At 47.1% G+C, this 26,136-nt stretch overlaps 9 protein-coding genes across 9 annotated transcripts; 4 read left to right on the top strand and 5 right to left on the bottom strand.

Annotated features, from left to right (window-relative positions):
• Positions 1 to 2,533: 2,533 nt before the first annotated feature.
• Positions 2,534 to 3,209, bottom strand: VFPPC_12067 (hypothetical protein; the record flags this gene model as incomplete). Its single annotated transcript, XM_022428806.1, has 2 exons — positions 2,534 to 2,925; positions 2,993 to 3,209. The coding sequence occupies 2 exons, from the start codon at positions 3,207 to 3,209 to the stop codon at positions 2,534 to 2,536; spliced, it is 609 nt and encodes a 202-aa protein (XP_022284047.1).
• Positions 3,210 to 7,125: 3,916 nt separating this feature from the next.
• Positions 7,126 to 7,463, top strand: VFPPC_16864 (hypothetical protein; the record flags this gene model as incomplete). The annotated part of the gene is made up of 2 exons (XM_018294617.2): positions 7,126 to 7,261; positions 7,315 to 7,463. The coding sequence occupies 2 exons, from the start codon at positions 7,126 to 7,128 to the stop codon at positions 7,461 to 7,463; spliced, it is 285 nt and encodes a 94-aa protein (XP_018137757.2).
• Positions 7,464 to 7,743: 280 nt separating this feature from the next.
• Positions 7,744 to 8,105, top strand: VFPPC_17456 (hypothetical protein; the record flags this gene model as incomplete). Its single annotated transcript, XM_022429164.1, has 2 exons — positions 7,744 to 7,768; positions 7,837 to 8,105. 2 exons carry the CDS (start codon positions 7,744 to 7,746, stop codon positions 8,103 to 8,105), a joined length of 294 nt encoding a protein of 97 aa, XP_022285809.1.
• A 2,299-nt stretch (positions 8,106 to 10,404) lies between these two features.
• VFPPC_12062 (TPR repeat protein) lies at positions 10,405 to 11,784 on the top strand (the record flags this gene model as incomplete). The annotated part of the gene is made up of 1 exon (XM_018290060.2): positions 10,405 to 11,784. One exon carries the CDS (start codon positions 10,405 to 10,407, stop codon positions 11,782 to 11,784), a length of 1,380 nt encoding a protein of 459 aa, XP_018137756.2.
• Positions 11,785 to 13,931: 2,147 nt separating this feature from the next.
• Positions 13,932 to 14,603, bottom strand: VFPPC_17457 (high osmolarity signaling protein SHO1; the record flags this gene model as incomplete). Its single annotated transcript, XM_018294616.2, has 2 exons — positions 13,932 to 14,252; positions 14,304 to 14,603. 2 exons carry the CDS (start codon positions 14,601 to 14,603, stop codon positions 13,932 to 13,934), a joined length of 621 nt encoding a protein of 206 aa, XP_018137755.2.
• A 2,077-nt stretch (positions 14,604 to 16,680) lies between these two features.
• On the bottom strand, positions 16,681 to 18,262 carry VFPPC_12061 (protein kinase-like domain; the record flags this gene model as incomplete). Its single annotated transcript, XM_018290059.1, has 3 exons — positions 16,681 to 17,604; positions 17,658 to 17,990; positions 18,071 to 18,262. 3 exons carry the CDS (start codon positions 18,260 to 18,262, stop codon positions 16,681 to 16,683), a joined length of 1,449 nt encoding a protein of 482 aa, XP_018137753.1.
• A 2,359-nt stretch (positions 18,263 to 20,621) lies between these two features.
• On the bottom strand, positions 20,622 to 21,372 carry VFPPC_15000 (hypothetical protein; the record flags this gene model as incomplete). The annotated part of the gene is made up of 3 exons (XM_018292763.1): positions 20,622 to 20,808; positions 20,856 to 21,163; positions 21,214 to 21,372. 3 exons carry the CDS (start codon positions 21,370 to 21,372, stop codon positions 20,622 to 20,624), a joined length of 654 nt encoding a protein of 217 aa, XP_018137752.1.
• A 519-nt stretch (positions 21,373 to 21,891) lies between these two features.
• Positions 21,892 to 22,107, top strand: VFPPC_17458 (hypothetical protein; the record flags this gene model as incomplete). The annotated part of the gene is made up of 1 exon (XM_022429165.1): positions 21,892 to 22,107. The coding sequence occupies one exon, from the start codon at positions 21,892 to 21,894 to the stop codon at positions 22,105 to 22,107; it is 216 nt and encodes a 71-aa protein (XP_022285808.1).
• Positions 22,108 to 24,140: 2,033 nt separating this feature from the next.
• On the bottom strand, positions 24,141 to 25,990 carry VFPPC_14999 (hypothetical protein; the record flags this gene model as incomplete). The annotated part of the gene is made up of 4 exons (XM_022428947.1): positions 24,141 to 24,147; positions 24,249 to 25,029; positions 25,078 to 25,637; positions 25,689 to 25,990. 4 exons carry the CDS (start codon positions 25,988 to 25,990, stop codon positions 24,141 to 24,143), a joined length of 1,650 nt encoding a protein of 549 aa, XP_022284046.1.
• Positions 25,991 to 26,136: the final 146 nt, after the last annotated feature.

Genomic DNA, 26,136 nt, shown 5'->3' with positions numbered 1-26,136 from the left:
CGGCCGCACCTCGCGTGTGCTGTGCTGCTGGTGGCCAGGTTTGCGTCCCGCCAGTGCTTTCCTGTATTCGCGCGCTCGCGTCGCGTGTTACGGCAGGGAGATCGGGATGTCTAGAACACATATAATATTCCTCCGCGGAGCCGCGAATGGTCTCTTATAGTGGCGCAAAATGGGCACGCGCCTTGCACAATTCTTTGCACTGTATAAGTTTCCATCGAAGTCGGGATCTCGGGGCGTTCAGCTTGCGCATTCATTGGGGTTGCTACCTGGATGACTGCTCTTGATACAGCTTTAGATGGGGTTGCCCGAGCGCTACACACATGGTGTACGGGTGCCCTTGCGTGTGTGTTTGTGACCGTTGTCAGGTTTTGTTTCGACTGGCCGCTTTGCTGTCGATCAGTGCCCTTGCGTCTATTGTTGGTGGGGCGCCATGGGGCGGCGCTTGGGTCGGCGTACTCTCATTCTGTTCTCGAGTCGCGTCATCATGCCAGTTCCGCATGATCTTTTGCCTAACAGGCGTGGTCCGTAAGGCTTGTGAACGGGCTTTGCAAGGACTTTATTGGTAAACCTGATTTTAGAGAAATTTAGCATTATCTGGCGAAAATCGAAAGTCATCTAGGCTGATTTGCGGCTTTCAAAGCTATAGCCCAACACGAAATAGAGGGATAGAATGAACCGATACTTCTAAATGGTTTGTTATAGGAGTTAAGTTATTTCTTTTAAGCTAGTCTGCGCACCCTCTACGACTCGGTGATTTTGCAATTCTGTGACGATATCCTCAAAGAAACTAGCGGCGCGTCTATACTCAACTGGCGGTGCCTGTGCAATGGTCGTCGGACGTCGGAAGGACACCGAACTGATTCAAGCCAATCCGGCCCCAGGGAGAGGGCGCTGTTGGAGAGCTGTCATTGGTCGCGGGACCGTCCGCACGTGGTTCCTACACTGGCGGGATCAATTGGGAAAGCAGCTTGGACTTGGGTTTCATGTTAAATTTGGCGTTACAGCAATCGCGGCCACTAACTTTTGCCAGTTGCGACTCTAGCTCCAGCATAACATAGCCAAGGCAGGCACCCAGCCCACTAGCGCGACGGATACACCTGATCAAGTCGAAGGGTTCCTGAATATCTTTCATAGTGAAACATCAACTCAGTTGCAGACTTGGTCGAACGAAGGCTACGCTAGCTTCGCCCGGGACAGCTCGGTTCGTCACGTGCTGGTTTACTCATACTCTAATATTGTGTAGATACTCTCGTGTACCGACGATGATACGCGACAACACATTCGCGTTGCCATACGCGCTATGGCGCAAATCAGGCGCGCCTCAATCAAGCGCGAATTCAACGGCTTCTAAGCGGGTGGACCGCGGCGATGGACAACCTGCGCACATCTCCGCCAAGGCGGAAGCATGAGTATGAAGAAGCACTATTATATAATTCCGGCTGTGAGAACTCTATAATTTGTGCAAAAAAATTATTACATCCCACACGACAATAATAAATAGTAGACGCTTTCACACTACTCTACAGGTATAATCGAGATGCAAAGATCACCAACAGCAGGGTGCAAACGTTCATCATGGAGCCGCCATGTCGTGACTTGCACAGTCGTAGCATCGACCCAGCCAATGCGTATCTGAATCTGTTCACCGCGCATGTCACGCAGTATTTCCATGTTACTTGCATTTTGCTACCTCTCAAAAGCCCATATGCAATTGAGTTGGCCGCCGGCATTACGGTCCAAATACAATCCTTACACAACCGACATCGACTACAGCATGACAAGTCCGCTCTTGGCGTCTGGTGGTGACTACCCATGCAAAGGATACCAAACCTTACTTGAGTCACCCCAAGGAAAATCAGTTGCTACCTGGCAGCCTGGGAAAACGTATAATTTCACGCTCGTTGGTTCCGCAACGCATGGCGGCGGCAGTTGTCAAGCCTCTCTGTCGTTTGATGGGGGCAAGACATGGAACGTAATTCACTCGTACATTGGGCAATGCCCTCTAAAGCCCAGCTGGGAGTTTCTTCTACCCGAGGACACCCCAAACGGAAGCGCTCTTTTCGCATGGACTTGGTTTAACACTATTGGAAATCGTGAAATGTATATGAATTGTGCCCATGTTACTATAGAGGGACAATCGCCTGCTCAACCTAACTTGCCTACTAAATTTCTTCAACGTCCGACAATTTTCGCTGCAAACATTAATAACGCTTGCTCGTCGTCGGAGAATCGTGACCTGTTATTTCCTATGCCTGGCACAGATGTGTCCTTTAATTCTCAAAACACGGCATCTCCAGTGGGTGAATGTAGGCAAGCTAAATAGATAGTTGAATTATCATATAAATACAGTAATAATTTATAAATTTAAGGGTCCTGTTCAATCAAAGCTCGTCTTTTGTTTTATGTTGACTGTTAAAGTAGCTAGTTATATGAACTAGTACATGTAGTTGAATCCACACACAGAGTACTTTATAGCACAAGAAAACAATGTCATTTAATTGAGTATCCTAACAAAACAAGTATCAAGCAGATTTTATTCTTCCCATCGCCAAGCAAATATCAGCAGTGGCAGGCTCTCACGCCGATTAATCTTGGTAAACACTTCATCGATTGCAGGATTAAACCACCCGCTGCGCCTACTGCCGCAAATGTTATGAACCAGGCTGCCAACTTGACCACAGGTCCATTGAGACTCGCGACAGACCGCACGAATGGCTGGCGGCGTCATGCAACCATCCAGCTCCACTTTGTCGCACAGTTCTTTTGAGAATAGTAAGTTGGTTGAATATGGTTGCGCCAGCGAGCTTCGGGCATAGCGAGACTCCAAATCATGATCCTTATCTCTGCTGGTAAACGGGGAAATGGAAGGCAACGTGTTGCCTTGTATGGAACGATGTTTTTTGGTGGGGTTGGAGATGCTGAGATCTGGACGTCATTTACAAGCACGGAGTGTTAGTTACAGAGGTTTAAAAAGATTTCAGCCGTGAATTGCTCACCTGGCCACTGCCTTTCTTCCGGTTGCTGCATAGTTTGAACACTTGGAGAGATATCCGCGTGTGGACCAAGGTGGAGGGTGTCGCAAAGCCTGGGTTGAGAGACGTATAGAGTCCCCAGGTCCAGGGGATCAGCGCGAGGTCTTTTCCGGAGCAGCAGCTTTGTTTGATCCTCCAAAGTTTGCAGCTGTAAGTGGGGGAAGAACGCTCGACCATAAACTATCTGATTCTGTTCCAGATTTCGCCTAATATAGTCCCTAATGGTAAAGATGCTGCCTAGGTTTATTTGAGCGAAAGACTTGAGCTTTTTATGGCCGTCATTCGGAATTATACTTCAAGTCAGGTGCTGTTCCTTATCGCTTAAAGTGGCAGCTTAAAATGGCTTACGACCTCAAAAAGCTGGTTCCATTTATCTGTCTATCAGACAGACGGACTTAGAAGTCATTTTAGCGGCGTATTTTTAATAAAGCGATGCTGTATTAATAGTATTGGTGGTTCTGACAATCAGAAGCGTGTCAGATGGTACCCGAAGGGCCAGAATTGACTGCACAGCAGATTCCATCATGGCATTATAGTGCGAGAAGCTACTTTAGGTCAAATCTTTGTTCATCAAGCTAGTCGCTTAGTCTTTTAAGCCGGGACCCCTCCTATTTAAAACGCAGCAAGCCTTTCTTATGATAGCAAAGAATATTTGAGAGCATTAAGCTTTAAAATGAGAGCTGTTACTATCAATTCATTTATGTGCGCGACTGTCGCGGCTTTAGCGTCCACTGTTCGCAGCAAGGTAGATTTATGTTGTGACAAAACTCCTTTGGACTTTCGACCGGACTTGAATTATATCAATTACATAACGACGAGCTTCTGTGGTTCTATCGCCAATGGACTTGGTGTTGACTTGAACCACTTGGATGGGAAACTCAACAGAAGCGATGCCATTGCCTACACATTCCCCGACCCTAACAAAGCAACTGGTATAGAGTATTTCGTAAGTGTGATAAACACTGGACACGACACTGTCGTGACTCCCGTGCAGAATAGTACGTCATCAATCACGTCATGCAAAGACAATCTGAAGTTTGCTTGGACCGGATGTAAGTATAGTCATGATCCATGATGAGGCTTTTCTCACAAGCATTTTAGGCCAATCTAACTCAAGTATTCCCTATGCGGGGGGGTCGTTCGGCTCTGGAGGATTTTCATGGGAGCTGTCTGTTCAGCGCAGGAAGAAAGACTCATGAGTAGGGCTAGGGAAGGGGGAAAAGCAAGGCACTGATAAAGCCCCAAGATAATATACGCCAAAGTGGTCTCCATTTCACATCGAATATCCACCAGTTTGCTTCGAGCATCTTACTAAGTCTAAATCTATTTTATCTTTATTTTTATTTTTATTTATTTTTTGCTTTTGTTCCAACGAAGAAAAGTTTGGATAGTCTCTCGGCGTCATATCCACAACCTCATGCTGATGGGAATTTACGCGTGATGTTCTGGAAATACAACGTAACTTGAACTTCACTTCGTGAGCAAGACTGCCGGAAGTGTAACGTTGTTGATACTCTTGTATCAGAATGCAGCTCGGGTTATACAGTTCCCAGGTAGCACTAGTAAAATAGCAGGAAAATGTAGACAGTTCCATTACCTCACAAAATGCCATGTCATGGAAGAGATCTGAATCATTCCACCACTCAACCTTGGCAAAGGGCGCGATAACCTAAACTTGACCCTGGACATTTGTTAACATTTCAGCCATATTTTGACGCCTGCGGGGGTGTAAAGGTGTAGCCTGAGTAATGCCACGGGGGCAATATTCACCCCACCCCAGCACGCACATTCCTCTCTGAAGAGTGACAAACTGCCAGAGCCCCACTCCCCATTCTGGGATCCCTACTACTGTACTTGGCTTATTTCACTGGGGTGGGTGCGGTAGCGGTTTCCCGAGCTCTGTGGATCGTATTGATCCCCAAAGGTCAGGGCCGCTCGCTCCATGAACCAAAGTTCGCCAAAGCCTTCAAGCCCATGTAGGAAAACAAAATGTCCGCATTTACACCCCACCAAGGATAATCTCGACACCCTACCAGGGTAAAACTCAATACCATGTCGTGTCCACAACCCCCTTGTGTGTCTCCATATCACCCTGCATCGTCAGCGCAGCGGACATGGCCGGAAGAAACAATGGCATTGAGATGTCAGACAACAACTAGCCTGTGTCCAGAAATGGCTCCAGAAAGCAATTTTTGGGGGCAGGTCTCCATCTTTAGTGTGGGTGGAGTAGGTGGAGTCCTGCAGGGCTATATGGCCGGGTATCTTCTGTTGGTCCAGGGGTTCTCTGGTAAAGCCAGGATGGCTGGCAGGGCTGACTCATGCGAACTTGGTTCTGCCAGCCCCTCAAACCGAATCAACCTCTTAGATCACCCACCCCCAGCAGCGCTAAGCACAATTGTTTCACGCCCTCCGGCCGACAATGTGGTGTGTTTCATCTTTCTGCTACAAGGAGTTAGCAAACATACACCCAGTCCCCCCCCCAATACAACACTGACAGGCAGTTGCCTACGGTATCCACATCACCCTGGTATCGTTGTTGCCAGAAAATGGATGAACGGCTGCAAGTAAGGCCCAGAGCTCTCACCTCTTCAAATGGTTATTGAGTCTCTTTGGCTCAGACACATGAGGGGAATTTGTTACCTCAACATGCTCCTAGCGTCAATGGTGAAGTATTCACCTTCAGGTCTGACGAGCTACAGCCTTGATGTCGAGGTGGAGCCGTTTGGGCCGGGATCGCTTAACCCCAGAAGATGATCACGAGTCGATTGACGAGCCGAGAACAATGAAGTAACTCGGGAAAAATCCCGCCGTAGCCGGAAAACAAAACAAAGCGGGCACTTGGAGTAGCCACTGCGGCTTTGATCGATCGAATCCGTAACTGGCTTTGTCGGCAAAACGAAGTAAAAAGCTGCTCCATACAATGGCAAAGGTCAAAGTGGAATACGCCGATTAAGTGGTCACCAGGGCATGGTCAAGGACGATATGGGTCCATGTTGGCGCATGTAGCGGGCCACATTCTTCTGCAGGCCATGAGCGTGCGGCTTGAGCGGCCTCCTCCACGCTCCCAGTAGGTTTATCGACTGGTTCTTATGTTGAATGATGGGATAGCGATGCCAACTGAGTAGTCTCTGCCGGCTCAGATTATTGTTTGCAATTTGAATGTAGCACCAGCTTGATGTTCATCCAGCACTATTGCACATCCGTTAGTAATTTTTGGCCCAACGGGGTGGTGGTTACTGACATGGGGATGAAAGGCGATTCATCTTGGTCAATACTGTTCGCGTCACAAGTGCTAATAGGACTCACCAAGCTGGCCCATGCACACATCAAGATACTCTGAGTCTCAGCTCGTCACAGAGATCAATTTACTACCGTTGTACGACAACAGCTCTTCTGCACGGAACAGGTAGCTCGGAAGGGTCGGTGCACACTGGCATGATCGTTTTGGTCCTAAAATTTGCTTTCACACTCATTCTGTCTCCCTGTTGTGTGAATGCCCAGGCTGTTTGTTGACCGCCTCTATAGACACAAACTGCCGCGCCGCTCAGCTGAAACATATATTGCCAGGGCATTCTCCGTAGGTTCATCAAAAAGAGGTTTGCAGGCAATTTGCAGGTCGAGATAGATGAAGATCATAGTCAATTATTCTCAATTGTACCAGCAAACTATAATACCGATGTCCCTATGTATCTATGGTCAAATGTCGTGCTGTCGACTGTAAATATAACACTCATACACAAGAACTGCAAAAGTCATGATGAAGTTACTGATGGAAACAATAAATGCTAACCCTCTATCCACATCCCCTCCTGACTGGGCTTGCAGAGGTTTCGCAACGCCGTAATAAGAGCCGACGGCGAAAACGAGGCAGACGGAGAAAAGCGCGCATGCAAGAGTACGGCACATTAGGGACAGTGTTCGGAAGAGGTGACGTCTACGTGATCCCTCTCTCATGGAGTAATGTAGCACGGATGAAAGAACTATACATGCCGCCCCGAAAGCAGCTGCATAGAGAAACATGGGATAGTATAAGCAGGTCTCTTGATCTGCCATCTTCCAACATCCGTAGGCGGACCCAAGTTTAATCTGGGGCATGACTTTGTTGATGACATCAACTGCTTCGGTGGCTTTGGCTTTTACAGCGGTTATAATTTTGGAACCTACATCAGAGCCACCCTCCACGATATCAAGAGGATTTGGGATGCTGCGAGGACTCAAATGTGTCTCAAGCTAAACACAAATTAGTAAATACGATAAAAAGCTTATTGGAATCAATACCGAGAATATTCCCTCTCTTCTGGAAGCTCCGGTGCCGAGCATAAATCCCGTGCTTACAGCGACAGCAAATGCCACGAGGTCCGGCAAAAGATGCAAATGCTTGCTAGCACCGGTACCCAAGTTTTGCAAAGAATTCATTGCGACTGGACTTAGAAATGCAAAAGACGAAAAAATACTGACACACTTAGTTTAAATAGGGTAGGATTCTTAGGCATATTTTGGCTCATTTCGTTGGCGAAAAACGTCGAAGGGGATTTCTCAACGGGCGAATCAGCCAGAATGGTCTGTTTCTCTCGCATTATTCGTCTCTAGTCTGTTCTGGTGGCCAATTCACGCTCCTACAGCTGGGCATAAAGCTCTGGTGTTTAGATACGACAACTCTCGCTAATTGGACACCGAACACCATCAGCGAAGACCATCAACGCTCTCAAACATGGACTCTGACGACATAATTTACGGTGAGTTCCTCTTGACGGCGTCAAGTATAGTGAAGCTTGATGAGAGAAAAACCTCTGACTTATAGCAGACTCTGATGAAACACTTACCGTCTCGTCTCCAACTGACAGTACCGGAAGTTTGGCCGAGTTCGTCGATGATGCAGACTTAGAATCTAGTGAAGAGTATAGTCAAACCCCACAAACGAGAGAGGAAGAGTACTTGGAGATATTGGAATACATTATTGCAGCGTTGGGGGATCTACGTCTCATGTTGAAGGATGACTCTAGGGCACGAAAGTCTACCTTCCATGTCCAAAGCTCTGCAGATGAAAGGGAGGGACCCTCAGAAAAAGCATAGATATTGTTTAGAGTAAGTCTACATAGTACTTCAAACAAAGTCCTAAAATGCTGTGCAGTTGGCAAACCATTTATTTCGCTCGGCATTACCCTGATCTATCGTTTGCTGATACATTCTGGCCAATTCTCTTTCTACCGCTCTACAAATATAGATAACATGATTGTATTTGCCTATTTTCTCCCTGAGAAGAGCGGCTTCTACGCTGAGTGATTCTTTTTCCGACTGTAAAGCTTCTAGAGACAGACGGTAAAGCAAGTCGTCCAGTTCGAAAGTGTCCGAGTATACACTGGATGTCGGCCTAGGGTTCATCTTCGACAACGCAGACTACCGGGTAGTGTTATGTCAAATGAAAGCATTCTCCAAGCGGGGGTGTCTTTACACAAATATATCCAGAGGCCGCACCCATCGCGGCTATAATTAGCATTCGTTACTAGTGCCTTAAGATCTTTGATGACGTCCAAATTCCACTCCCTGTGGCGCTTATATGTATATTGCGCACTTCCCGCTGTACATTTATTTGTAGAGGTCTCCAAGAAATAGAGAGGAAACGACAGAAAAATGACATACAAATGTGAGGGCAGCAAAGCGTACCGAAAAATGATTAACGAAGCCTACGAGATTCCTTTTGTTTGGTCCATTTGGTCATCTGTTGGCACCTGGCTTCTTTTGGCCGGATACCTGCTCTTCCCATCAGCATATGGCGCTCTCCAGCGCTCCCAAGCTCTACATGACGCAGGTCAAATTGGAAGGCTTGTGCAGGGCGCAAGCTACAGCGTCCCCGTTGTAGTTATATCGTCGATGCTCTGTGCAATAGCCGCTGCCTTGCTATATTTTGTGTGGTCCCGGCGATCACAGAACCACATATGGGTTAACCGCCAAATCTTTATGTACGTCTTCGCCAGGGCTGATTAATTGAAGTGTGTGGTGCTAATTTGAAGACCAATCGTCCTACATTCGCTCATGGGTCTCTTTTCGACTCTAACAAATACCTACATAACGAGACGCGGCCAGTGGTCTACATTTGCGGCGGTTGCCACTGTTGTAATGCTGTTGTGTCTTCTATTAGCGGGAACTATGGCTGTCTTGTGCGAAATATGGATCTATAAACTGAAATGGAGAGCTGATGCGTTACGTCCAAAAGGGGCTTATCCCTGCCGATTGTAGGACAGTACGCCAAAACAAGCAACGTGATTGCATTGTTTCAATAAATACATTGCATGGCCTCATCTTGAAAGCAACCTATCCATGAAGCCTGGCTCGGCCATGCAGTGTGACCATGTCAATTAGGCCCCAACGACGCGCGTACAGAGTTGTAATTGATCTTACTGGTGACGAGCAGTCTTGCTATTTTTGCCCAAATACCCTTACGCCAGGACCAAAATACAGGGTCTATGGATCTGTATGTGAAGGCTCTATCTTTGAACAAGCTTTTCTAATTCGATAGCTCCTCTGCGACAAATGTACTTCTATCGTACACTTTCTAAGATCCCATGACTGGGAAAACTGCGCCCATTGCAGAGCCAGCGGGGAGGATTTTACTGCAGTGCAGGAGATGCTGAGAAGCACGGTGTGTTCGTCAGCAAGCGAGTACCCAAATTACGTACTAATGGATTATTACGAAGCAACTTTGCGTTAAGCAATACGACTGGAACACTTGTCCTATTTGTTATGAGGCTGACGATTTATTGTATACACCCTGTGGTTGGTTTAGTAACCCTTGCGAATTTGCGTCTGTTGACAACCTCCAGGCCATGCTTTCTGTAAAACTTGCTGGGGCGTCTGCCAGCTACCCCAAATAGCGGGCGACCGCTCCACCTCACGGTGTCCCATGTGTCGGATGCCGATTGTGGCTCCCCCAATCTCAGCAATGTCTCGTTCCCTAGGCCGAGAGATTATAATTCTAGACGCGTAAGAAGCCGCCATGGATTTGGTAGCCGCTTGAACTGCCACAAACTACCGTTGCTTTCCCACCACATTAATTTCGTCCTGAAGCAGCTCCCGTTTTGTCCGCCCTTAGGGACCCCTGCGAACAGCCTGGTCGTAGGCCTCGACCGCGCGGAAGAAGGCAGAACTGCCTGTTGGAGACTCCAGAGAGGCAAAGGAAGTTGCCCGTCGTGGATGTATACCAACCCATGGATATGTCTAACATGTACCTAATATCTACTTTTCATATATGTAGTAATATATAGGTATTTATGATCTTCTTTAAAAGAACTATAAATACAGCCTGGCTCTCCAAGCTGCAACTACCGCAATTAGATCCAGGTCACCATTGCATTAGCATCAACTCACTCGTACCATGTCTGCCCAGAAAACCGAAATGACTTCCGAGCACGCTCCGACATGCGGCAAAGTCATACCTCATGACGGAATCTCCTCCATTTCCATAGTACGCCACCTTTGCGGCCTGTACAGGGCCCAGGGAAGATTTGATGAGGCTGAAGAAGTTCTCGGTGGGACAATGGATGATTTCATACCCGCGCTGCGACAGGATGGCGAGTCAGCCATAACTATAGTGCGCGACCTGGTGGATCTCTTTTGCGAACAGGGCAAATTCGACAAGGCAAAGGGGATCTACCAGCAGGCAGTCAGCGGCTTGGAGAAGACGTTTGGGCGCCAGCATTTCACTACCCTATCCATGGTTTTCGAGTTTGGGTCGTTTCTGCGAAAAAGCAGCCAACTGCGGGAGGCTGAAGAGGTCTATGTACAGTCCCTGGCGGGTATCACGGCCGGCACCAAGAATCCAACACTCTCTGTGCTATGCATCCTCAATGAGCTTGGGGTTGTCTACGCTAAACAGCGTAAGCTCAAACAGGCCGTTGAAGTATATAGACACGCCATTCAGGGTTACGTCAAGGTCGTTGGAAGTGACCATTTGTCGACTACGACCGCAGTGCTTAACCTTGGGGCTGTTTACAAGGACCAAGGAAAGCTAAAGGATGCAGCTAGGATGCTGAACTGGGGGCTTTCGGGCCTCGAGAAAACGCATGGCATTGCTAATAAAAGGACTATAGAGACAGCAAAACAGCTCACCGCGATTTACATGAGAGAACGCAACTTAGGAGAGGCTCAAAGGGTATGTGCGAAAGCTTTAAACGGCTCTGAGACGACTCTTGGTAAATGTCATGAAGGAACCCTTGCTGTGGTCCTGGACATGGGAATTATACATAGAGACCAGGGCCAATTCAAAGAGTCTGAACAGATGCTTCAAAGAGCATTTGACGGATACCAACAGACTAACCATAATCTGCTTCCCCTGGTTCTGAACGCACTGGGCACTGTCCACGTCCTTCAAGGCGATTATGACAAAGCCGATGAAGAGTACGATTGGGCAAGCGAGTGCCTAAACAAGACGGAGGAGCGAGATGAGCTTCTATATCTTATCGTGACGTACAATAAGGGAAATGCACTTCAAGCTCGCGGAAGGCTAGGAGAAGCGGAGAAACACTGCGAAAAAGCACTTGAGGGTTTCCAAACCTTGGCTGGCCACAAGCACTTGACAACAATGGCAGTAGTGCTTAAACTTGGGGCAATTTATCAAGAGCAAGGCAAATTTAAAGAGGTTGAAGACTTGTACCGAACAGCGCTGAGGAGTCAAGGGGGGGAATCCAAAAAGCTTTCGAAGGGTGATGACAATGACGCTGCCCTTTACTTTCAACGGATGTCTATAGTGTATTAATATGTTTCTCGTTAGATGTGTGAGCAAACTTTTATGGTGCTCATAACTTATTAGAGGATGCATCAATAAATGTCTTCTCCATATAATATGTGCTGCATGCGTTGTCTGCTATTGATCTACCAGAATACCCTAAATTGGTAACTTCAAAAATTCCGTGTTTTCGAAATTGCCCCTCATACCGGCTTCCAAGTTTACTTAAGTCTATTAAGATAGAGTGACGGGTTGGTTACGTGGCAAAACACAACATCTCTGGCGCCAGGTCTAAAGCCTGGATGCAGTGGGACGCTGTCTGACGACGTCTCCACTAAGGCCGGAGTAGGAGCCTCTGGAAGCTTCTTGTGGCTCCAATCTGAATATTCGGGCAGATTATTTGTAACAGAGGTCCCTTTATTCTGCATATTTGTCATTTTCGACGTGTTGGCTGGATTGCTATGGTCTGTATTCGGTCGTTCCCTCTCTGTATGTGGGCTACTAAATACTTGCATCTGAAGACAATGAAGAGATGGATGGATGGAAAATGTAGCGCCGCAATGGTTTGCCAAAGAGGGCGTCTCGATTAATATCTTAACTGAAATTTATAGCTTGTATTAATAAATTACCAACTTAAGTTTGGGACAGTCTTTATCAAATAAGAACAGCCAGAATGCACCCCAAGTTGTATAGTGCAGAAATTGGACGACCAGAAGTCGTGGCCTTTAATGAACAAAGGCTAGGCACAGATTGTACATGTGCTTTAGGTCTAAAGTTGACGTTTTGCGACTTCCTTCACTGGTGCGATAGAGGATGAATGAATGAATAACACGTAGCTCAACTCATAGTACAAGGTATATCGGTGCGGCCGGTGCAAGCTATTGTGTGCTCGGCTTGGAGTGGTTGATATACGTAAAGCAAGCCCTGGAATATTTGTTCTCCTCCACCATTGCCTGTACAAAAGTAGTGAGTAGATAAGTCAACTGGAAGCTTCGTGAAAACTACTCACAACGTTCCCAGACTCCAAATATGAGGTCAGTGCAATTTGGACTTATTCGATGTGGACCAAACGAGGTATCTAGCCAACGCACTGCGAAATAGTGAAAATTAGAGGACGATACCCTGAGGGAAACTGCAATACTGTCATTACTACTTTGCAGTATGGGTGAATCTTCAGCCAATTTTTTACAAGCCCAGCGTGAGTATGTCAATACTTCCATTTTTTCTTTTGCTATTCTATCCGGCCTGGCATAGCATATTGGAGATGTCGATGTTGAGAGTGTTACAGCTGCTGTGGTGCTGAAGCTCGAGTTCCTTGGGATCGTGATGGTCTTCGTAATTGTTGAGGTCGCTGCAATCGGAAGACTTGTCACAGTCTTTGTTTCTGCTTCACAAGGCTTAGTTTCATACGACGATGGCACACTGCCGTATTCGCTGCGTTGACCACAGGCTGTGTTGCGCAATAGTAGCTTCGGGACACAGCTGTCAGTCGTAACCCATGTAGCAGGCGGTTTGACCATCGCATTATATGGAACTGTATACTCTAGCCCTGATGTAATATACCAATCCATTGTTCTGGTAGGATTTAGTTTCTGAATATCAGTGGTGTTTATACCAAGAGCGATGGCGGCTTTCCATATTGTGTCACAATTCTTGACCATCCATATTCCAAACTGAGGGTTGAGGGTGCATCCCGCAACTAGCGGGGTCAGAAGCAGTACTAACGCACGTAGTATCATATCAGTATTGGCCGTAGCTGAAAGATGGATGCCCCTCAAAAGCAACGGGTCCAGGCTACGCTATATACATATCGTGGAGCAAGTTTTGGCCACACACAGCCGAATAGAGCACCTAGCGCTACTGACGAATCAAACAAAGTTATTTTTCGAAAGAAAAGAGTTCTATGTATAGTACTGTATACGTAATGGTGTGAAGAATGATAGAGTACGAGAAACCGTAGCGAAGCAATAGAACAAACTGTCAAGAGCAGGAACTGGATGACAAGGACTCATGGGCCTGATTGAGACAATGTACATGTGCCATAGGCTTATATTTCCCTTTCGGACTTTCCACCGGGAGTAATACCGGCACATATGTATTGTTCTCTAAAGTACAAAACTCTACAGCATGACTCATCACACTTGGCAGTTAAGCCATAATGCCAAGATAATTTACGTCTATCTCAGCATGAGATAACTACTTGGTGCGATGCCTTCCTCTCCTGAAGTTTTCTTCACTGGCCACCACGCCCCGCAAATATTAGATACATCCAAAATCTCTCCTCTAGCAAATGAGATCTCTTTTGGGTCCTTGGGGTTGCCATCGTAAGAGTATAAGGCTGTCGCCTTGTACGGCCATCCTTGACGGGTTTTCGGGGGGCTTGGCAACGGTTCTGCCCCCCGCTCAGTTCTTATTGAAGAAGGTGTGTCAGAGAGAGAGTCTACAAGTTGTCGCGGTTTGGAAGACTGCTCCGAGCCAAAGTATAGTAGCCATATAATCTATCAAATATTAGTGGAAAGTCAATGAGGGAGCAGGGAGATGATACGAGCCATGACCATGGAAAGCACTATGAATCCTACGGTGGCAGCTACTCTAGCACCACTAGGTGAATATGCTAACGAATTCACGGAAGATGTGACCAGTACTATTCCTGCCCCGAGATACCCAGCAATCGCGACTTGATATCTCACAAGCCCATCAGTTCCTGTCAAATAAAAAATTCCGGCAATCAGGAAAAAGCTGTAAACGATCGACCACCATGCGAATGAAGGAAACAGATTCGCCGAGTCAGCCTGTATTTGACAAAGTATGCAGGATACCGCAGTGACGACCCAGAAGAGCTTTCTCATGTTAGTACCGCTCAAAACAAACTATTATTACCGCTGTTACTTACAATTGAGACAGATAGCGTAGCCAGGTCAAATGGCTTAGCGAGGATGTTGCTTAGACAAAACATAATGTATTTGTACCCTCTTTGTCTCGCTACAAAAGACTGCAGCTGGCTGACAAGGTTGACTGAGTCCGAACCGTATACGTGGAATGAGATGACGGCGCCGTTGATGACACGACATGCTTGAAAGTTGTATACAGTAACACCAATTTTCACAACGGATATGGGCTGAACCATTTGATCTTCATTTCCGAGGTAGAAAATGGATGAACCCGTCCACGCGGTCGGATGTGACTTACCTCTGGAAGGCGGCTTGAACAGAGCCATTTTCGGACTATGAGGAACTATTTCGTAAACTGATCTCATGAGTTGCTAGATTCGTCCTACTACTACCCTCCAAGAAGACCATTCTCACCAGTCATCATCCAGCAGGTACTGGAACATACCCCGCAACACGACCTTCACCTGTGACAAAACAAAGCTTCCCGGTTGAAGCTGTTGTGCCTCGCGTATCGCACTCCAGCAATTTACCCCATACCTGGAGTAGACAGCAAGTTAAATTTAGACGATGGCATGGCCGCGGTCTGACGTATGTGTGTTCTGTTCTTCGCAATCGCTCATGCAACTTATCTTTCGGCAACCCATATTGGTCGCATGATATACAATCCTTCATCATGACAGAGCTCCAGGAAATTTATTGAATACATTGCATTTCATATGATACAGTAGAAGGCGTTAAGACCGTCGCGGTTTCGGTACACAAGATAGATAGGGAGACCCACCTCCAGTCTAGAAATAGTTTAGCGTGAAACTACCAATGTACCTTCAAGTTTCTTCACAAACCACGCAGCAGAGCTGGAACTGATGGCCATCACTGGTGCCGACTTACTTACTACCCATCTACTACAGAGTCCTGTGACCGCAACCAACTAGTTTTTTTTTTTTTTTTTTTTTTTGCCCAGAGCACAGCACAGTTGTTGGCGGTTTGCCCCGGGACCGTTTCTACATGGCTTTCAGGACCTCTCAACTCAATGGCGGCTGAAGGATGCACCTACCCGTGTTCCCTGGTATAATTTGACCGTTTAAGTAGCGCCTGCACAGCATGGTAGTGTCTGCACAGCAGCGCCCACGCCACCTTCACCACATTCAATTCACCACAACATGATTAACTAAGATGCTTCAGACGTGAACGTTACATCAGCGTCATGTTCAACGTTTCCGGCTCATTAATCAATCGGGGCCGAATGATGCAATCTTCCGGCAGGTAGTGTCCAGCTTATCCTTGGACGCCGAACCAAGCCATCGGCCCAACTTTCCCGCCTGTATCAGTCCATGAGCAAGTGGGGTTTGTGGCCCTGCACAAGGGTGAACATGCCTTTCAACATTTGATTTTGCAATTACGCCTGATTAACATGCATCCGAACCGTAGAACGGCTCAACGCCTCCCGCACCTTGGTGGGGTCCCCGTCCACCATGTTTCAAGGCAGCCGTGCGGGGCAAAGAAGTCGCTCCCGTTAGTTATTAAAACAGTTCAGACACGACCTGGGAGTTGGTATTTCAACCGAGCCTATTCATTACGTGTTTGGACCTAAGTACACAACAATTCGAGCCTTGCTTTGCCAGTCCTGGACATGTGCCGATTACTTGTATCTACCACGCGCTATTCAGGTTGCCCCGCGACGTGCAACATCATCACAAGAACTCTTATCATGGATGGCTGCCCGCAATTCGAGGAGAGCTCCACTCCTTGTCCTGTTCCAAGGGAAGAACAACTCGGGCAAACAAGGAGCAGGACCATGTGTCCGAATCACAGGGACGAAGGCTACAGCGATCGTAATACTCGTTGAAAGTCGCTTCTGCTCTGAAAGCCGCTTTGCCGCCATGCAACGCACACCGGAAGAGTAGTCTCACGAGGCGGTGGGGGATAAGGACAGCTGGTGACCATTTTTGAGACTCTCAGCAAGGCTCAATTACAGAGGGAATCATGTATTTGAGACACGACTGCATAGTGATTTGAGGAAACTGATTATTGGCAGTCACCACTGTTGCTCAATGTTAGCTTCCCAACCTAGGCCATTCAAGGCATCCACTACTCGCTCAGCAGAAGAAAAAGTCCCGTCCCAGCAACTGTGAATAATCTCTCCACATGGGAGTTGGTCCACGTGTGGGAATTTTGCCCCCTGGAACAACTCGTGCACTTCTTCCTCTTCCAAATCTGGATATGGTTCTCTACCAACCATTATGAAGTATAAAACTGAGCCAAGGGCGAAGACATCATCCTCTTCCACTGCCTTGCGTTTCCAATTCCAACCCGGTGGTTGATATCTTGATCCGGGTGCAATGAGAGGGGGGGACCCAGAAATTGAACAACCAGCGAAATCAGAAATGCGGAGATCTAGTTGTGCATTCAACAAGAAATTGCGTGGTGTGATATCGCAGTGAATAACCTGAGCTGAATGAACAACGGTTATTGCCCTGGTTGCTTGAACTGCCCACCGTCGTCGAACTTCGATGGGAACGTGGTTTATCACTTGGTCGCCGGTTGTCACTTCAACAAGTTTTCCGACGTACGCCTGGAGGTTCCCGTTTTCCAAGTGCTCCAAAGTCAAACAGCACAAGTTCGGATCCCAGTCAATGAGCTTAGGGATGTAGGACGAATTGTTGAGCCGCTTATAAACTTCGGCCTCTAATCTGACACGATCGCGATTTTCTTCCTCATTTGTTTGGCAGTATGGATTCGACTTAGGGTACTTAACGATGTGACCCGACGGAAGGAGCTCAATATGTGCCGTGCTCCCCTGATCGATCCATCTTCCTTTCGTAACATAGTATATAGTGCCATCAGGCACTTCTGCGGGAACCTGGAAGGCTGATTCAGGCCAATTTGGTTTTTCTTTCCGTCGCCATTCCCCTGGAATAGGTACATAGGTAAGCTCCCGTGGCCGTTCTGTGCATGCTGTCTGTCGGTGTTTTTAGTATATATCCCCAAATGGACTACGGAAAACGCTCTGACCTTGAACTGCTGCTCATGCTGATGATGCTGCTTCTGGGCTTCGGCATCGCGTGACGGTATTGCAGGTTCTCTGATCAATATGCGGAAAGCAAAATTCCATATAAAAACACATGGGCCAAGTGTGTAGCGCCAAAGGACAGCCCATGTTAGTGCAGGGAAGTGAAGGAAGCGCTTATCAATGGTGAACATTGCAGCTGAAGAGGTTATTTGGAGGGCAAGAGCGTCATGCGGTTGTTTTGGGCGCCACTGTCGATTAGTCATCAAATGACCCTCGGCAATTGCTGGATAAAACTTATTCCGGCATATCCGTTGCTGGGTCATACGTCGTCTCATCTAACAAACCAGGGTACAGTGTCGATTTAAGATATACGAAGCAGCCCGCTGCTCAGACACACTAAAAAAGCATGACGAACGTTGTAAATGAACTCTCGAATCTGGGCAAGTACGAGGAGGCCGAGCAGATGCATCGGCAGACATTCGAGCTGCATAAGCATCCATCTGCACTCACCAGCATAAGCAACCTTGGAGTTGTGCTCTCGAATCTGAGGAGATACATCGTCAGACACTCCAGGTTCTTGAAATGGCGCTGGGCAAAGAGCATCCATCTACGCTCACCAGCATGAATAACATCGCAGTTGTACTTAAAAACTTGGGATAGTACCAGGAAGCTAAGCAGATTCATTGACAGACCCCAAGGCTCGTGAGAATGAATGAATGAATGATATTAACGCCATCAGGAGCGATCGCGCTCCCGCCTCCCATGGGCGATATGGCGTGCGGAAGACTCTCTGATCCGACTCGAGCATCTGACCGGTTAGGACTTAGGACGCTGCTGGTCACCCACAATTGAAGGCTGGAGTGCCTTTTAGTCAGGAACCAAAGCCAAAAGTGCCCGTTGATGATGCAGTTGCCCAATTGTTAGGTGCTCCCATCAGCCGAAAAAGTGTGTTTACAAGCTTGACCCTTGTTTCCTGCTTTCCGGGCACCTGTGTCAGACGTTTTCACAATCCGCCTCCGGGAAGGGGTCATTTGCTGCCCTGTCTGTGGATTGCCCATCCGTCCACAATTCTCACCCCTACGCTTACTCAAGTGCTTGCCAGGAGAACCCAGGGCTTGTCTTCACCATTCATGCAGAGTGAAGTACAACCAACCGCTGTATTTCCCGCTGCGGTACAGGCTGTGCTCTGCGGTACAGGCTGTGCTCTGCGGTACAGGCTGTGCTCTGCGGTACAGGCTGTGCTCTGCGGTACAGGCTGTGCTCTGCGGTACAGGTTGTGCTCTATGCGTCATGCAGATTCCTTCCACCAAAATCTGGGAACTCAGGATCAGCTGCGTCATATTTTTTCTTTTGCGGGGTATCAAGAATATCGTACATTCTGACCTGTAACCAAGTACACAAAGCCCATTTAGGCGAATGATAGCTCTGCCTCTCGACTGATCCACATGTTGCTGTTGATGTGGTTGCTCTGCCGCCTAATGCTCTCCGACCAATGTTTCTATTTACGTTCGGGGCCCCAACGTATAGCGCTGTAACTTGTTCTTTCCCCCGTTGCACAGGCCGCAGGCCAAATTGCCTTGTTTCCCCGTTCCACCACAGGCATCGCACTCGGATGGCATCTCAAACCGTGTCAGCAAAATGAGTCACCGAAACATTTCATCTATGACATACCGTTACTGTGTGTGGTATGCTGTTTGCATTATATCTGTAGACGAAGAGGGAACCAAGGTTACGGTTGGAGGGGAAGTTTCTTATATGATGAGTTGGGTCAATACCGGTCAGGTGATGCTGCCAGAAGATCGAGTCAATTCCCGCATACGACCCCACCTTAACCTTTCAACTACTTCCCCCACCCATCCTATGGCTGTAGTGGCGAAAATGTGCGAAACATCAGTCAATCAGTGCCAAAGTCCCGAACTATCTAGGCGTATTGAGACCATCCGGGTTTGCGATTCATTTTTCTCCGCTCCCTCCGCGTTGGATGCGCTGACCTTGGATAGTTTCGATCGCAAACAATACAAGCTCACATGCACGACTTAACACTCGCATCTCAGTCAATCCAAGCTCGCATTGGGGAGCTTACGCTCGAATGGCAACAGTTGATGTCAGAATTGCAACAAATGTTAGCTTACGCTGAACCAAACGTGGCCGACCAGGACGATACAAAGCGTAACGAACCTACCAATTCACTGGTGCTAAAATGCCCACATCCAGAATGTAGAACCGACAGACAAACTTACAGTGAGAAAAAATCACTGAAGCGACACTTCCGCACTCGTATTGCGTCCTGACCCAATATTCGCCCAAACTGCGCGCTAACGCCTCCGCAGATGTTAAGGCTGAAGGTAGTTGTGAGTGTAACCATGAATTTGAGGACGTGCGCTCTGCCGAAATCCATATCGATAAATGCTTGAAGAAGGATAGAAACGAGCTCTTCAAACGGAAAGCTAAGGCACGGAAGAAAAAACTCTTACAAAGAGCGAGAGATGAGCTTGAACGGGCACTGTCTTGGTGTGGTCAAACGGATAATGTATACGCCAGGACGACAGAAGCTGTCACACATTTGGAAAACCCAGTTTTTATTGAGAATCTGGAACGAACCACGAGAAAGGATGGTCTTGAAACTATAAATGCAGCGGAAGGTTGTTTAATTTCCCATCATATTTATAGACTCGCGCTAATTTGGACTAGGGTCAAATTCATCTGACACGCCATCATTGCCCGGGAACGATGGTTTCACGGTTATGTCTAGTTTGTCGACCGACCCTCCTGTTTATCCCAGAGGAACATTATTCTCCAGTAATCCAATATATTGGGGGTATCCTCATCCAGTTCCTCAATGGTACTCGAACACACCCAGTGTGGTTGCTACCGCCGCATATTCCGGCAAGATGGATCATGGGGGGGAGCTTTTTAATATTGGGATAAATGGTGCATCACTGTCTAATAATTAAGCTGATATTGTGCTATTTGACAAATTTTATGTTTATTTTGATCCTCTCGCGTTCCATGCTGTCCACAATGCTTTCGAGGTCTGGGGACCCTGGAAGCTGTATCGGATTCCATTCATTGAGTTCTTTCTCATCCGCGAAGGCAACTTCAAGAACAACACCTTGCAGAATAGTCGTGAAGAACCGGCCATCCAGGAAAATACTATCTTTGTCTCAGCGCAAATAAGCACAAAGAGGGAATAAACTTACAAACCACCGGCAGGTAATGTTTTTTCTAATTCCGTAATGCCCGGTTTTCTCATGGAAGTCCTTAATTTCTCGAGGAAGCCAGTATCATCTTCTTTCATTGCAGGAGGCCTGGCATCCAAGAAGTGTTTGTGACTATTTTCGTACAATATAATTTTCGAGCCTGGACCACAATGTAGGACGTTGACGACAAGTAATTCGTCGCTGGTCCTATTTAACGGGGCTCGCGCTGTGTCGGGATGCGGCCCGAAAAGTGTGAACATGCCTAGGCCAGATCGCTTAAATAAAGACTCAACGGTTTCGACAACCTTCTATGTCAGAATTAGAAAAGTGTCTCTTGGTATGAATAGAGTAAGCATACAGTATCTTCAAGAGTATCCTTCAGGAAGTAGAGACCGCCTTCTTTGAGGAATGGATACTTCTTCCCCCTGAAAACATCCACCCTTTGTCCAACCTCGCCAGCTTCAATGACAATGAAGCCATCCTTCAGGATCGCTTCCTTTATGCGATTACCATCCATGAGACAAGCGCCTTTGAGATGATAGCAGTGTTGGGCTGAAAAAAAAAAAATGAACCCCCTCACACATACGGCTGGGCGAGAACGACCCCTCCGATGACGTTTTGCCACGACTGTGTAAACATTAGATCCTTTTGCCAAATAGTATGGTTAATTGAATATTTTCGTTTTTAACATTTTAGCAGAAAATTTGTATGGGAGATCGCGCTTAAAACAATATGCATGTTGGATAAAACGGTATCTTCCGAGGCGGAAGTAACCTAATAGATTTGGCAGGACAAGAATTGTCCGAAAGTTATGCGTACAACGATATGCAGTAACGGATATAAAGATAGCATGGAAGTTGAAGGTGTGCATGTGAAATGGATTGGAGGAACCAACACGCAATAGACACCTAACATCACTACAATAATATCGCTCTCGAAACGTGAAAAAAACGTGGCAACATAAAGAATCAGGGACAACACGCAATACATGCACACCCAATATTCTAAAATTACCTCCCTTATTACGTGACAGCTGATGTTCCAACCAATGCTAAAAAGCACAGCCGGTGCCAGAGGGTACAGCCGGTGCCAGGGTACAGCCGGTGCCAGAGGGTACAGCCGGTGCCAGAGGGTACAGCCGGTGCCAGAGGGTACAGCCGGTGCCAGAGGGTACAGCCTGGCCTCGATATCAGCCACCAGGGTCTCATCTGTTGGTTTGCATCGAAGGGGGAGTGTCCCGATCAACTCGTGAATTGGAACTGACTGCAAAAGAAGAACATCATCCTGGAAACCCACCAAAGAGTAATTATTGAGGGAAGAGACAAGATGCGGTTAGTATATAACATCCAACCATTGCCATCGCAGCCGTGAGTGTTCTAGACACATGATTTCTCACCGCATAAGCTTATTTGTGGCTATTCTTACAAAATATTCCAATGATGTCTGGACATGGAAAACTAACGTCGGACAACGGCGCAGCAGGGTATGCCAGTGCCATTCCATTATAAATTGAACTAGATTTCTGACAAGAAAAGGCGACGTATTCCTCCAACACCTCATCCAACTGAAGGAATTCTTGACGTACCGCCAGTCCAATCTAGTGAAGATAACTCTTCGCAACATACAAATACACCACAAAATTTGGCAACACCTACTGGGTACTGATGCATGCTCCTCCATATATTGTACGTCGCTAATAAGCAGTAGGCTATCCTCAACCTCGCCATCTAGTAATGCTAACCTCAGGATTGTAGCCGGATCTGTGAATTCTTCTGAGGCCCCTGCGACGGTTGAACAAAGTAGCAGAACAAACAGTGCAGGTGAGTGATATTTTCACTCCAAGTCGACTGGCACTGACACTCATTCGTAGCGCACTATCCTAGTATTCAGGTCGTAGGTAAGTATACTCAAACCGAATTTAATGAACTTTTATTGCTAAAACTTCTTTCCAGACTCAAACACACCGCAAGATCACGATGGTATAGCTCACGAGCGTGAACGCACGGCTTCAAGAAGCCCTGTCTCGTCAAGCTCCCCCCCGGCCGGCGATGGGAGCGATACGGATGAGACAGAGTATTGCAATGAAGAAGTCGTTCTAGATGGTACCAGTGAAGGTATTGATCTCAATCATTCCCTGCCATGGCTTACGGATGATAATAAAGCTCGGAGGCGTTAGGAGGGGCCATGAATGAAGCGCACATTGTTTGGGTCAAACTACGTAGATAATGCTGGGAATACAGTCAATCACTTTGTTTTACACATGAAATTTGCTATCAAACGTTGACCTATTGACAAGTTTCGTTTGGATGGTTTGTCCTATGATTAGGTGAGTATACTGATCTGGGCAATTGGGTTGGCCATGGACCACAATTTTTGAGTCACGGGTTTGCTGAGCCTAAAGCTCAACGCCCAACAGTCTTTTCACTCATGCACCTACTACCAAAGACCCATCCGTCGTGCGTAAGTATAAAAGGTCCGATCCGCGACGAGTTCTCGTGGACAGGTATTAAGGCAAACAAAATGACTGAGGATATCCGCTACCAACTTTTGAAGTTTGAACCGCCACACGGCCTTCAGGATAATATTATCGCTAGCATGGCGACTCTACATGCTACGAAGGTCGTGGACGAGCGGGGTCGAGTATCACACCAGTACCAAGAGACAGCACTTATCGGCGAGTACACGGATTCCGTTTTAAAAATGGTAATTTCATAGGTAGTTCGATAGGTTTGCCTAAGCTGACCAACGCTAGGATTCTGCTATTAACGAATTCATTGGAAAAGAAGGACTAGAACTATGTCCACTACAGAAGCGGCCAATGGCTATTAGGACTGGGGACAAGCCCAACGATTTCCATTTCGTTGACTCCGATCATGTTGCTATAATGTCTCCGTTGTCACACGACAAGGTACCAGTTTGGGTGGCCGCAAAAGGGGACGCCTTTGTACCAGAAAGCCCTGTCACAAGTACTAAACATGACTTGTTCATTACGCTTCCGGACACACAATTTTTTATAACTGGGCCCCACTATGTAATGGTACGGCCGATAAGAAGAGTTTAGGTAGCAAAGTTGAATCTAATTTATTCAATTAGGGGAACTAAAAACACCCTTCTAAAGAAATAGTTTGAAGCAGGTCCCCGGTGTCGTCAGGTAGGTGAGAGCTTGGAAGAATGCCATTGGCATTGCCGTTAGGAGCAATTTGTGGATGCAGCTGGTGTAAAGTTTCATTGAGATTCATACCTGCACCGAAATCGCCTTGTCCCCATACGTTCGTTGGATTCGAGTTAGGCCCTGGGTAGAATAAGCTGGTGTTATGCATCGCCGGACCTGGGCCGCTGAATTGTGGAGTAAAAAATCCCGGGTTACTTGATGTCGTATTGTTGAAATCGTACCGTTGGACTTGCGAATTTGAGTCTGCCTCACTTTGAAAGCCGCTATTAGGCCAATGTAAGGGTTGTTGTTGAGGCCCAGTCGGGATGTCTGCGTAACCTGGAAGGAGTTCCAGCGTTCGCTGTCTCTTTGATGCTCGCCTCAGTTTCGGTGGAGGTTGCCCCTTCTTCGGCTTTGGACATCTATCGAGTAAAATGTCGATTATTATGTAGACCACAGCCATGGAAGCAGTCGTGAGCTCCTGAGGCAATGCATCGCCTTTCAATACTCGCACAGCCAGTTTCAGGTTCCCATCTTTATCTTGGTAGTGGAGGGTACGAGTTGCCATCTGGGTTTTGGTTATATGCTTTGCAAGCCTCGGAGCATTGTGAAGAATGAATGACTTTGATGTGTCGGTGGTCAAAGACTTGGACATGTTGGCCAATCTTTCGCAAGCCTGCCTTATTATTGTACTAGTAGAGAGCTGAGAAAATATTTCTCGTGGCACATTTATAAAGGCCATATGGCCCAGCTTTGCGCATAAGGAGTCGTAATCCTCTTCTGCAAACCAAGCGTGAAAGGCGAATGGGTTCATCACCGGAACATGGTTGACCCCCCCCTTACATAAGGCTATTTGATCCACTTCGCTGTTGGTGCTGTTGACGATGACTTGTTTGGCTTCTTCATAAGAAGAAGCCAATCGTCGCAGTGACAAATCGATCAAAGAGGCAGCTGCATCGCAGAAAAATTTCTCATGTTTGTCGGGAGCAAAAGCACCGAGTCGGGTCACACCGCAGGCTCCAACTTGGACCATCAGTAAGGAACAGCAAAGTTGTTTGGGGACTTGCTCACTTTCCAAGAATGTAAATGTGCTAATTGCCAAGTCATCACTATAATATTCAGCAAGCTTCGATGACACTCCGAGTATTCGTTCGACGCCACGCCCACAGTTAAAAGCCGGCCGATTCTTGCCCTTAGACGGCATTGGTTGTCCGTCAGGGAGGAGGTTGCGATGCTTTGTTATCCCAGTTAAATAACACCCAACATTGTGCATAGAAGCGGTGCTTCGGTGAATAGAGGCCTTTTTTTGTTCCAAATCTTTCGTATGCTCGTGCGTCGTAGAACATATTGTATCGACCTTTTCCCCGTTAATCTTCAGTTTCTCAAAAAAAGGTATCAGCTGTGTAATTTCGTCCTCCTTGTCAATCCTACTTTGAATAAGGCATCCCTCGAGGCCCGCAAGCCTTTGGCGCTGACACTGTCCAGATTTACCAACAAGAATTTGGATTCCTTTAACATAGGATTTCACCATCAAGAGTATTCGATTCTCTGTACTGTTTTGTCCATCGTCCGCTCGGTGTTTTGCATTGGAAGTGGACAGAGCTTCTAGCTGTCCATTCACTTCAACGTCCCTGTGTTCATAGTTAGTAGACGACTTCAATTACGTTCACTACGACACGTACGGATCAGGACCATACCAAGCCCGTGTTTTGAAGATTTCCTCCCTGGTGTCTTTTCGAGGGGCATCCTGATTCTGTAAGGTGAGCTTTAGAGTGCATCGAACATGCTCGTGATCGCGGACTTCGATTTCAAATTCCTCGTTGATGGTGTACAACTCTTCGATATAAGACCGACGTAATACCCACTTGTCAGTGGCACACGTCTCTGAGGGAGAATCAAAGAACTCTGTAATGGAAAAGAAGAACTCGTCATTATGGATTAACTCTTCTCGCAGATAGCTTGCAAGCACTGCGAATATGTCCATACCTACTGTGGGACGTGGAACGAGAGATGATTGACGGAAAGAAGCGAGTCAGAATTCAGGAGAGTACGACCAAGCCAACACCCATACCCTTACCCTCCGCAGAGAGAAGAATTCCGACATGTTACTGATAATGGGCTGTCCAATAG

The sequence above is a fragment of the Pochonia chlamydosporia genome, chromosome 2 (genome assembly GCF_001653235.2).
Source record: "Pochonia chlamydosporia 170 chromosome 2, whole genome shotgun sequence".
Classification (NCBI taxonomy): Eukaryota; Fungi; Ascomycota; class Sordariomycetes; order Hypocreales; family Clavicipitaceae; genus Pochonia; species Pochonia chlamydosporia.
Note: the sequence above shows the minus strand (reverse complement) of the source record. Positions and strands in the feature narration are given on the sequence as shown.